The following is a 13,535-nucleotide window of genomic DNA, read 5'->3' as shown; positions in this document are numbered from 1 at the left end:
CTGTCAGAATTTCCTAATTTGATTTCAAGCATCTACATTTGCTCCCTCTCTAATCTGTTCTCCACATAGCAGAGTATGTATCCTTCTAAAACATAAATCAGATTATTTTCTTGTTTTGTTTAAAATCCTATAATGGCTTCCCACTGCTCTTTAAATTCTATGATGGCTCTGTCTTGCCATAATGACTGCGAAGATCTCATCATCATAATTAACATGCTGTTGACCTCAGCAACCTCCTCATGCCCCATTCTCCCCTGTCAGTCTCTGTCCTCCAATCTTGGTGGCCTTCTTTGATTTTCTGAATTAACCCTGCTCCTTCAAATATCAGGGTTTTTGCATATATTGCTCCCTCTACCATGGACCATCTCTTCCCCATTGGTGGCAGTATGTCTCTTCCTCAGGAATCCTTTCCCTGACCCCACAGTTCATCACCCATCCTGTACCACTTTAGGATATTTATAAAAATTTATAATTAAATGATAAATTGTGAAATCAATTGTTTCGAGTTTATGTTGCTGGAATATGAAGTCCAGGAGTTCAAGGAATTTGTCATCTTTGTGCACTGACAAGAACAGTCATTGGTACATAGAAAAGTTTTAATAAATATTTGTTGAATTGAATAAATAATATCAGGGCTGTTTCTGTCTTTTTTAATGCTACATCCTCAGAACCAAATAGCGTAACTGGCACATACTGGGCCATCAATAAATATTTAAGAATCTAAATGAGCATAACCTGAGCTTGAATTAACAACTCCTCATCTCTGCAGCCTTACCTTAGATTCTAACTCCTTATATGAGACCAAACTGACTTGGGAGTAGGCACCCAGCTTACATTTGAAGACCATTTTAAAAGTGTTTAAAACGGATGGAAAACATACCTTAAGAAATGCCCAGGCAATTTTCCGAAAGCCACATTCTTGGTTTTTAACCTCAGAATTATTCTTAATTTCATCCATGCTTAAGAAATCAAGAATCTGCAAATAAATTCACAGAAGACTAAGCTACCTAAAATTTAATATTTTCTAATGGCATACTATTAAAAATTTAAAGATCATTTGTTTAGTACTTAAAAACATTTACCTTTACAGGAAGTAGAAACACTTTTATTTCCCTTCATTCACCTTAAAGTTAATTCAATTAGGGAGGGTCCATTTTTTTATCTTTCATTAATAAATACTAAGATTTATTTCAAATCCAAGGCAAAGTGTTAATCACTTCCAGTATAACCTAGGTACAACTATACTAGGCATAGAATTCTTAAGCTTTGATTATTTTGTGTGTATCAGAGCAGACTTCAAAGCATTGTTTGTTTAAAAAACTCATGGCCCTATTTCTGGGTCTTTGCCTTGGAACACCTTTCTAAAGTTGGGGTTTTTCTCTTTGGATATATGTTATAACTAGGCTTCTCAATAGGAATTCTTCCATTCCTCTATCCTGTCTGGACATAAAAGCTCATGGATTTGCACCCCGCCTGCCACAGAGATTATGTTCTAGGTACTTATCAGAGGCTATCACTTTGAACTCACTGGTGCTTATCAAAAGCTCAGCTGTGCAAATGAGATCTTTATAGAAAGAAGACTGCTTAAGAGACAATACAGACTCCATTCCTCTGTGTTTTTCTGATACCTATATCTTTTTTACAGATATAATACATGCTCAATGAAAACATAATATAAAAAATTCATATATGCAAAGTAAAAACAACTTGTAATTCAGACCCATAGACAGCCACCATTAACATCTGATTTGCAGGATAAATCTTGTTCTGTGTATTCCTAAACATATGTATGAAACTACAAATCTAATAATGATATTTCACAAATTATTTTCATATAATATGTAGTGAATATCTCTTCATGTCAATATACACACATGAATACCATAATGTTAATGACTGCCTACTATTCTGTTACAAATACCATAAATTTAACAGAAATTATAACTTATTTAACTAACTCTCTTACTGATCTAAATTTAGGTTATTTTATCTCCCTAAAATTTTTGCTATTATAAGCAGTGCTGAAATAAACATCCTTGCACATACATCTCTGTGGACTTGTCATTTTTCCCCTAGGAGAAACACCTAGGAGTAAAATAATGGTTTTAAAGACTGTGACAGACATTATTCAGTTGTCCTCAATAAACATGTAAAAAGCCAAGATCAAAAAGTAGCCACATAGGCAATAACACATCACATGAAAACTTAAGAAGCAACCCAAAGTGTTTATAATCCAACAATCTATCCTTCTTCATCTTTTAATACTAAAATGAATATAGAAGAACATTATAACAAATGACAAATATTGAAGACAAAGAAAAAATTCCTTAATATACAAATTATATCAATTTTTCAACAATCACAGGTTTATATAAATCACACACAACATAATCACAAATGTAAATATTGAAATATTTGTATCATAAATGCACACAGACAACCAGAAAGTCAAGGTTCATAAAAATAATACTACAAAACGAATCTTCAGCATTGGTTATGCCAAGTCTCTTGCTGTTCCCATGCTAAACTTCTCCATCTAGCTTACACTAGAAGGGAGGCTTTCTCTACTTTCTTTTGCTTATGGAGACAGAACATATGATACAGAAAAGGAATGTAGTATTCTAGGTTCAAACTATCTCCAAACACAATTTTTTACACTTAAAATTTGAGTAACTTTGGGGAAACAACTTTTACTCCAAACCTTGTTATCATTTTCAGTAAGAAAATTATATAATAACAACTAGTCAGCTCAAAAGCCATCTATTCCATTAAGCTTTCCCTGACTCCTCTGAACCTCCACTAACCCTTCACATATCAGAAGTTCTACATCATTTTTGGTTATACATTAAATTGCATGAATTAACTGATCTGTGTACATTTATCTTTATTTATCCAGGTAGTGCACATATTGTAGGGTATCTAATATGGTTAAGTAAGTTTATGCTTTGTGAAAAGGTTTAAAAATGGAGAAATGCATTCATATGGAGTTAATTCATCACTTCACCACAATTAACAGTCACAGGGTTGTTGTAATTATTAAATGATACAAAGTAGGCCAAATGGCTAACAAGTACAATAGTAAATGCTCAGCAAATATGCTATTGCTGTTTATAAAAGGGCGTCTCACTTGTATTCCATAGCATTCTACAAACACTAAATCCTAGAGATTAAATTCTCACACTTTTTTGCATTATTAGACTACTAAAAATAATAGCTTATATTTATGCTATTAAATATTAACTAACATTTAATTTGAATTGCTCTATTCAATTCATACCTCAAAGAACAGGATGACTTTAGGACTCTCACCAGAATCTCGAAGCAAATAGGGAAAATTTTCATTAAATATAATTTGTTCTTCCCACTCTGGACGTCTTGATTTTAACTGTTTAAAATCATATGGCTGGGTCATAATAGGAAGAATATAATCCACATTCTCTTTTTCATAATAAGATGAAACAGGCCGTTTCCTGTTCAAAAAAAGATACTTCCATTAATGTATTTTGTATAATTTTGAGATGAGAAACAAATATATAGTGTATAAGGTGAGACCATCAGAAATAATGAATAGCCATAATAATACAAAAGGAAAAATTATTTTGATTGTTCGTCTAGAAACTTGGAAATAAGACTTAAAAGTAACAGTCCATCTTACAATGGACTCTCAATAGGTTTCACATGATTATTTTCTTATAGACACATAAAGTAAGAAGTATGATTAGACCTTTGCTGTACAGAGCTGGGATAAAATAACTCCTTCAGGATTTTATAAGAGTTTATAATAAAATTGACATTGCCAGACACAGTGGCTCAGGCCTGTAACCCCAGAGCTTTGGGAGGCCGAGGCAGGTGGACTTGAGCTCAGGAGTTTGACACTAGGATGGGCAACATGGTGAAACCTTGTTTCTACAAAAAATAAAAAAAAATTAGCTGGCTGTGGTGGCATGTGTCTGCAGTCCCCGTTTGGGAGTCTGAGGTAGGAGGATCACCTGAGTCCAGGGAGGTTGAAGCTGTAGTAAGCTGTGATTATGCCACTGCACTCCAGCCAGTGAGACAGAGTGTCTCAAAATAAAATAAAATAAAAATATATATAAAATTGATTTAAATTTAAAAAGGCACAAGATTATAAACCCTTTGACTATCATATTTTCTTTGCATGCCCTAAGGCAAACGAATAAGTTAATGTGATTTTTTTTTGGACAATCATCCCGTTTCCATTCCCCACTGGCTTTCTAAACCAATTTTTTTTTTTTTTAATTTTAGTATAAATGTGTATTTTGTTGTACTTTTCATTTGGGATTTCAAGTATGTATTAGCTATAGAAGTAATCTTAGAAAAAAGTTCAAGATTCATTTACCTTACCTGAGGCCCAGATAACATATTACTTTCAAAAGAAAAATAATGAAGTTAGACAATTAAAGCATTTACAAGGCAATACAAAAGATTTAAAATACAACTTTATGTCATAAATTACTTACTAAACAGATAGAAGCTCTCTACCACGTATAACAAATTATTCTCTTCCACTTAAAAGTAGTTACTGAGCTGGGTGCAGTGGCTCACATCTGTAATCCCAGCACGCTGGGAGGCTGAGGCAAGCAGATCTCCTGAGGTCAGGAGTTCGAAATCAGCCTGGCCAACATGGTGAAACCCTGTCTCCACAAAAAATACAAAAATTAGCTGGGTGTGGTGGTAGGTGCCTATAATCCCAGTTACTCGGGAGGCTGAGGCAGGAGAATTGCTTGAACTCAGGAAGCAGAGATTGCAGTGAGCTGAGATTGTGCCACTACTCCAGCCTGGGCAACAGAGCAAGACTCTGTCTCAAACAAAAAAAAAGTAATTACTGAATTAGATGTTCTCTGTTTCTTCTATAATATTCTGATCAATGTCAATGATTGATGAACATCTACAACTAGTAGACTATTCTCTAATACAAATCCATAACTCTATTCCCACTGAATTTCAATGCCAGAAAAAAAGACTTCTACTGCAGACAGTTTCAATTTCAAGAATTAGCTGTGCAATTAAAAAATAATTACCTATCATCTTTCTTGACATATTGACCAGTATGCTCATCAACCACATGAATTTTTACCATTGGCTGAGAAATCATAAAATCTGACTTAAGTCTATCAGTTCGGTGAATGTAAACTCCCAGGACAAGGTCATCATCAAGCAAACATTTGGGATAAACTGGGCTATCTCCGCTTGTGATTTTGTGAACACCATCACCGTGAACATCTTCGTTATCATGTGCAACTACATGCATGGAAAAAAAAATTAATGTTATAATTAATTGTTCCCATAGTTGTATTTACATATAACCTAATCTTTAAGATCTATGATGATTTCGTTTGATTAACAAAGGAGCTTCAAGGGGAAAGAAAGAAAAAGCCAGACAACAGCAAACCACAGTCTAAAAGTAAAATGCTACATTTACTGATGCATTAAAAATAGGATGCAAAATCTTTGTTTATATTTTTCCTAACAAGTAGCAGAAACACACACGCGCGCGCACACACACACACACACACACACACACACACACAAAGCGAGTCTAAGTCAGGAAAGTAACTTTATCTAGGTATTTTCTAAATAGAATATATATGACTCAATACACTTCCAGCTAGAATTTCCACTTCTGGGTAGGATGCAATAAGATGCAGCAGGTAAACACTTTGAGTAACAACAACTGGAAAAAGCCAAATCAATTACAAAAACCTTATTTTAGATTTTAAAGGCATCAGAGACAAGGTATACCACACAGATTAAAATTCCAGAAAGGGAGAATCAGTCAGAGGTCAGCTGATGGAGTGGCAGCTGTTTTTGCCTCCGGGGGCATTTGCTGATTCAGGGTGTGGGCTGAAGATCAGGGTTTGGCTTAGGCAGAAGGTCACGGCTAAGAGAATGAGAAATCAGCAAAACTCAGTGGTTCCACAGGACCAAAATGATAAAACTGGAGATCTGAGAAGCCTCAAACACACGACCAATTTTTCTCAGAAAACTGAATTCTGAATCTACAGAGAAGCTAGAGAGGTAGTGAAAACTCCTAGGCTTGTGATGCTAGTAGACCATGACCTGCCAGGGGAAGGGGACTGAAACAAAACAGGCAAAGATGACGCCCTGGGGGGTGTGGTCAATTTACATTAAGGACCAAGAGGCCACTTTTCACCTGGGGTCATCTACCAATTCTGGCACAGATCTAGGTTGAAAATCCAGGGGTGATTTCTGGCAGAAGGTTGCTACTTAGGGACAGAGAAATCAGCAGAGATTTTGGCATGCATGGGGGCTAGTGTGACAAAAGTGGATACCTGAAGAAGGATGTCTAACATACAGCCAGTCTCCTGCTCAAAGAATTTGCCAAATTTTGAAGTTGCATGAGACAGAAGACTAAATGGCTAAGTTGAAAATCACTAAGGGGCTAAATAGAACCTCCCATTGTATTTTAGGGCTGAAGAATTATTTAGGGTTACAAATTATTAGAGATAAAGAAGGGCACGCTGCATAATGATAAAAGTGTCAACTTGACAGAAGGTAGAAGAAAAATAAGCTCAAAATCATAGTGGAAATTTTAATACCTCTCTCAATAGCTGATAGAATAAGTAGACTAAAAGATTTAATAAGATGAACTGAGGACAATTAAACTTGACCTAACTGACATGCACAGGACACTGCACTCAACATTAGAAATTGCATTCTTTTCAAGTGAACATGGAATATTTACCAAATCTGACCATAAAATGTTCATAGAAAAGGCCTCAATAAACTCAGAAGATTGAAATCATTCATAATGTTATCTGACAACAATGGAAAACAGAAACCAATAAAAGATAACTAGAAAAGCATCTGCTGCCTGAAACTAAGCAACATACCTCTAAATAATGCATGATCAATTAAAATGGAAATTAGAAAATATTTTGTGTTAAATGATAATAAAAATACACAATATTAAAAATTTTGGAGATGTAGGTAAAGTAGCACTTAGATGAAAAGTCTTAAATGCATATAAAAGAAGACTGAAATCTTTCTTATAAAATCTAATTTATAAATCTAGAAATAAATAGCAAATCAAACCCAAGTAAGTACAAAGAAGGAAAATAATAAAGTTACAAAAAAATCACTAAAATAGTACATAAATGTATGATAGAGAAAATCAAAGCTAAAGGTTGGTTTTTGAAGACTCACAAATTTAAATCCTAAGACTGATGAAGAAATTGAGAGAAAACGAACTGCCAATACCATGAATGAAAAAAATGGAACAGACTTTCAGATGCTATGGAAATGCAAAAGTTGAAAATGTGGATTAAACAGACATAGCCCTCAAAAACTACAGTCTATCAAATAGCGGAGAGAAGTTTATTTAAAAAAAGGGAAAATCAAGCCTGTAATCCCAGCACTTTGGGAGGCCGAGGCGGGTGGATCACGAGGTCAAGAGATCGAGACCATCCTGGTCAACATGGTGAAACCCCATCTCTACTAAAAGTACAAAAAATTAGCTGGGCATGGTGGCACGCGCCTGTAATCCCAGCTACTCAGGAGACTGAGGCAGGAGAATTGCCTAAACCCAGGAGGCGGAGGTTGCGGTGAGCCGAGATCGCGCCATTGCACTCCAGCCTGGGTAACATGAGTGAAACTCCATCTCAAAAAAAAAAAAAAAAAAAAAAAAGGGAAAAGACTGATAATAAGCTAAATCTTGATCTGTATCAAGGCAAGAAAAATGAATAAGGCATAAGGACTGAAAAAGAAGCAATAAAACTATTGTTATTAACCTATTACGTGATCGTATATGTAGAAAAATCAAAACAGTATATGAATAAACTCTGCTGGCCATGATGGCTCACACCTGTAATCCCAGCATTCTGGGAGGCTGAGGTGGGAGAATTGCTTCAGCCCAGGAGTTTGAGACTAGCCTGAAAAATATAGTTAGACCTTGTCTCTACAAAAAATTAGCTGGGCATGGTGGTGCATGCCTGTAGTCCCAGCTACTTGAAAGACTGAGGTGGGAGGGTCGCTTGAGCCTAGGAAGCAGAAGCTGCAGTGAGCTGAGATTACACCACTGCATTCCAGCCTGAGTGACAGGGCGATACCTTGTCTCAAAAACAAATAAATAAACTCTTGCGATAAGTAAATTTAGCAAAATCAATGGATACAATGCTATAAAGTTTTAAATCAAATACATTTCTACATATATGTACCAGCAACAAATTAAAAAAAAATTTAAATGCCATTTACAATACCGTTAAGAAACATAAAATCCTAGGAATAAATCTAAGGAGGGATTCTGCTGAAATTTATATTACTGGGGTATATTAAATAAGATACAAATAAATTGAAGTGCATGCCAAATTCAATGACTGAGAATAATACTTTGTGAAAATGTCAAGTCTCTTTAGAGAGTTGTTAAACTGTGAATCTCTTTAGATTCACCCAGTCTAGATCAAAATCACAGCTTGTAAGACAGGATGGGGGTAGGAAGGAAGAGGGAGAATTGAGAAGCTGCTTCTAAAATCCGTACAGAAAGGCAGAATAAAGAACAGCGTAGGCAATGCAGATAAAGAAGGAAAACTCTAGAGTACAATACTACGTAGCAACACCTATTTAGACACCTATTTAGAGGTGTTGGTACAAACTGTCTAATATAAAAGAATAGAGACTACAAAAACTGATCCACATGTAACACAGTCATGTTATTTATGAGAAAAGTGACACTGAAATACAGAGGGAAAAAGACACTCTCTTCAGTAAATGGTACTGGATCAATTATAATATATTCATATGGGAAAAACATTATCTTGATCATTGCTTCCTATCATAAATAAAAACCAATTCCAGATGAACTGCATATCTAAATGTGAAAAGTAAAACTTTTAAAATAAAACTTTTAGAAAAACATCTTAGAACTTGGGAAAGATTTCTTAAATTACAGAGAACACTTACCATCAAAGGAAAAAAAAAAGGATAAACTGGAGTATACAAAAATTTGTTTTTCGAAAGACACCAATGAGAGAGAAATAATCAAACCAGAGTAGAAAGACATTTGCAATATTATATATGTGTGTGTGCATTTACATCTGAGAAGGGACTCATATTTAGGTATATAAACTATCACTACAAATCAATTAGAAAAAGACAATTCTGTTTTTTAAAAAATGCATAGAAGACTTGAATATATTTACAAATATCAAAATCCAAGTAGGTAATAAACATGAAGGCACTCAACTTCACAAGTTATCATGGAAATAAAATTAAAACCAAAATGAACTATCCTTATAGACTCCTCAAGAATGAGGAATTTAGTCACTCCTAAGAATGACTAAAACTTTAAAAAACTGTATCACATGTTGGTAAAGACATGGAGTGACTAGAACTCTCAAACTCCGCTAGTGTCAACTGGCAAATCAACTTTGGAAAACTGGAAGTAATTATTAAAACAAAAAATATATATAATCTATGACATAGCAACTTTACAACTAAGAATATGCCCAAGATAAAGGTATGCATGTGTTTACCAAAATACATGACTGCAATGTGAATTACAGTTTTACTTAAAATTGCCTAAAACTAGAAACAACTCAAATGGCCTCAATAAAATAGGTAAATTAATTGTGGTATATTCACACAATGGATATCCAAATAATACAAAAATAGAACTAAGAATGAATAAGCTCAACTGTATGCAAGCGACACTAGTGTAAATGTTACAAAAGTAAAACTGAGTAAAAAAAGCCAGGAACAAAGAGCACAGTTTTTATCATTCTATTCATATTAAGGTAAAAAAAAATAAGCAAAAGTAAACTGTTAGATGTCAAGGTAGTGTTTACTCCCACAGGGCAACTAAGGGGAAGGTGATTTTTCTGGGTGTTAATCATGTCTGTTTCTTAATTTGGATACTTATTTTATAGGTATGTTCAGTTTGTGAAAAAACTTTAAAAACATATATAATGAGTATACTGCTTAGTGCTATATATACATGTAAACTTTTTTTATATATGTAAACATGTCTGTATAAACATATAAAACTAGTATACTGCTTAGTGCTTTTCTATATATATATATATATTTAAAATCTAAAATTGACCATTTTGATACCAATTTTTGGCCAATCAAATGGAAACTGAAAGACTAAAAAAGGATGTACAAGTAGATAAGAATATGTAAAGAAAAATACAAGAAAAGAAACAAAAAAAGGAGAAGACAGAAAGCAAGAAGGGAAACAAAGTTGAGAATGGGAAGAGAAGTGGTATTAGGCTGAGGCATTGGAAAGGTACCATGCTTGACAGAGGATGCAGCCTTAATATCAGAAATGTTTACTGGTTGTTGACCATTTATACCTTTCAAGAACTGAGTCTTAACCATTTAGAGGATATAAACTCAGTGGTTTAAAGAAGAAATCCTCTATGCTACAATAGCAACTACAAAGTTAATATTATTTTAAAGTTGAATTTAAAGAATGTCAAGAATCCGAGAAGGCCAGGCATGGTGGCTCATGCCTATATCCCAGCACTTTGGGAGGCAGAGGCGGATGGATCACTTGAGGTCAGGAGTTCAAGACCAGACTGGCCCAAATGGTGAAACTTCATCTCTACTAAAAATACAAAAATTAGGCAGGCGTGGTGGTCGCACCTGTAGTCCCAGATACTAGGGAGGGTGAGGCAGGAGAACTGCTTGAACCTGGGAGGTGGAGGTTGTAGTGAGCTGAGATTGTGGCAGGCACTGCACTCCAGCCTGGGAGACAGAGCAAGACTACATCTCAAAAAAAAAAAGCAACAGAAAAAGGATCCAAGATGGCCGTTTAGGAACAGCTCAGGATTGCAGCTCCCAGTGAAAGCGCAGAGGGTGAGTGGATGCCGCATTTTTATTGCCCACAGACTAGGCAATTCCCAGGCGGAGGAGTTCCACAGGTCACCAGTGCGGCTGCTTTGGCCAGCGCAGCTGTGCTGGCCGGCGCTGCTGCTTTGCCCCGCGCAGCTGCTTTGTCGGCGCCCCGGAGCAGCGGTTCTCCGTACAAAATACACCGGTCCGCGTGCCCTTCTGGCTGGCGATTGGAGCCACGGGAAGTCGCCCATTCGTCTGTTTAAAAAGGGGACTGAGCAGGGAGCCAGGACAGTAGATTCCAGGGCAAAAAAAGCACCACGAATCTCAGTGCCGCTGTTTAAGCCAACGCAGTGAGTCGCCGCCCAGAAAAAAACACACACCGTGGCGCCTCTTCAACAGGCTACTGGAACACCAACTTAAAAAAAAAAAAAAAAGGCTCTGAGGCAGGGAGCCAGCGATCAGGCTGGGCTGGTCCCACCCCCACAAAAGAACAGCAATCAGAAACTCTCTGGATTGAGAGTTTCACAGCAAGCCCAGCTGAACCTGGGACGGTCCAGCTCTGTGGGGGAGGGGCGTCCGCCATTACCGAGGCAGCCCGCCGCTAGGGAGGTAGTCAGCCAATGCTGAGGCAGCCCCCCGTTACCAAGGCAATCCACCATTGCTGAGGCAACTCGCCTCTGCAGAGAGACTCTGCCTCAACAGGGGCGGGCCACCATTGCCAAGGCAGTTCTAACTACACCCATATAAACAGGACTGCAGGGAAGTTCACTCGGCAGCTGGGCGGAGCCCACAGCAGCTCAGCAAAGCCTCTACAGGCAGACAGTGACTAGGCTGCCTCCTTGCTGGGCAGGGCAGCTCTGAAGGAAAAAAAATAAAGAGAAGGCAGCAGTATAACGGAAACTCATAAAGCCCTAAATCCCTGGGACAGAGTACCTGGGAACAAAAAGTGGTTTATGAGTTCTGCTACAGCAGACCTAAACGTACCTGCCCAGCAGCTCTGAATGAACAACGGAGCTCACAGCTCAGCATTTGAACTCCTGTAAAGAAGAGACCGTCTCCTCAAGCAGCTCCCTGACCCCTGTATATCCAAAGAACCACCTCATAAAGGAGAGATCAGATTGACACTTGGTGGGTATCCTTCTGGGACAAAGATAGCAAAAGAAGAAAACTGGTAACAACCCTTATTGTTCAGCAGCTGCTGCAGTGAACCCCAGGCAAGCAGGGCCTGGAGTGGACCTCAGCAGACCTACAGCAGAGGGGCCAGACTGTCAGAAGGAAAACCAAGAAACAGAAATAACCTCATCATCAACAAACAGAACATCCACGCAGAGACCCAATCTGAAAGCCAGCAACTACAAGGTCAACAGGTGGACCTTGTTTCTTCCCATAAAGATGGGAAGAAACCAGCGCAAAAAGGATGAAAACATCCGAAACCAGAACACCTCTCCTCCTACAAGGGATCACAACTCCTCACCAGCAAGGGAACAAGGTTGGAGGGAGAACGAGTGTGATGAAATGACAGAATCAGACTTCAGAAGGTGGTAGTAAGAAACTTCTGTGAACTTAAAGAACATGTTCTAATCCAATGTAAAGAAACTCAGAACCTTGAAAAAAGATTTGACGAAATGCTAATGAGAATGGACAAAATAGAAAGGAATATAAGTGAATTGATGGAGCTGAAAAACGCAACAAGAGAACTTGACGAAGCATGCACAAGTATCAACAGCCGAATTGACCAAGCAGAAGAAAGGATATCAGAGGTCGAAGATCAAGTCAACGAAATAAAATGGGAAGGAAAGAATGGAGAAAAAAGGGCAAAAAGGAATGAACAAAGTCTCCAAGAAATGTGGGACTATGTGAAAATACCTAATCTACGTTTGATAGGCGTACCTGAATGCGATGAAGAGAATGAATCCAAGCTGGAAAATACCAACAAAATGGGAAAAAAAATTTGCAGTTTACCCATCTGACAAAGGGCTGATATCCGAATTTACAAAGAACTAAAACAGATTTACAAGAAAAAAACAAACAAGCCCATTCAAAAGTGGGCAAAGGACATGAACAGACACTTTACAAAAGAAGACATACATGAGGCCAACAAACATATGAAATAATGCTCATCATCACTGGTCATCAGAGAAATGCAAATGAAAACAACATTGAGATACCATCTCACGCCAGTTAGAATGGCGATCATTAAAAAATCTGGAGACAACAGATGCTGGAGAGGATGTGGAGAAATAGGAACACTTTTACACTGTTGGTGGGAGTGTAAATTAGTTCAACCATTGTGGAAGACAGTGTGGCGATTCCTCAAGGACCTAGAAATAGAAATTCCATTTGACCCAGCAATCCCATTACTGGGTATATATCCAAAGGATTACAAATTGTTCTACTATAAGGACACGTGCAAACGAATGTTCATTGCAGCACTGTTTACAATAGCAAAGACCTGGAACCAACCCAAATGCCCATCGACGACGGACTGGATAGGGAAAATGTGGCACATATACATCATGGAATATTATGCAGCCATTAAAAACGATGAGTTTGTGTCCTTTGTAGGGACATGGATGAACCTGGAAACCATCATTCTCAGCAAACTGACAGAAGAGCAGAAGATCAAACACCGCATGTTCTCACTCATAGGCGGGTGTTGAACAATGAGAACACATGGACACAGGGAGGGGAGCACTACACACTGGGGTCAGTTGGGGGGA

General features: G+C 37.4%; 1 protein-coding gene across 10 annotated transcripts in view; it reads right to left on the bottom strand.

Annotated features, from left to right (window-relative positions):
* Positions 1–13,535, bottom strand: part of AHI1 (Abelson helper integration site 1) — a 214,049-nt gene that overhangs the window by 168,047 nt on the left and 32,467 nt on the right. For all 10 annotated transcript variants that reach the window (XM_032274708.1, XM_032274711.1, XM_032274712.1 and 7 more), the window contains 3 exons: positions 5,040–5,259; positions 3,278–3,470; positions 881–976 (listed from right to left, as the gene is read on the bottom strand). In XM_032274708.1, coding sequence (XP_032130599.1) covers positions 881–976; positions 3,278–3,470; positions 5,040–5,259 — 509 coding nt within the window. The remainder of the gene's footprint in view (positions 1–880; positions 977–3,277; positions 3,471–5,039; positions 5,260–13,535) is intronic.

The sequence above is a fragment of the Sapajus apella genome, unplaced genomic scaffold (genome assembly GCF_009761245.1).
Source record: "Sapajus apella isolate SASKATOON/1434 unplaced genomic scaffold, GSC_monkey_1.0 scaffold6, whole genome shotgun sequence".
Taxonomy (NCBI): domain Eukaryota; kingdom Metazoa; phylum Chordata; class Mammalia; order Primates; family Cebidae; genus Sapajus; species Sapajus apella.
Note: the sequence above shows the minus strand (reverse complement) of the source record. Positions and strands in the feature narration are given on the sequence as shown.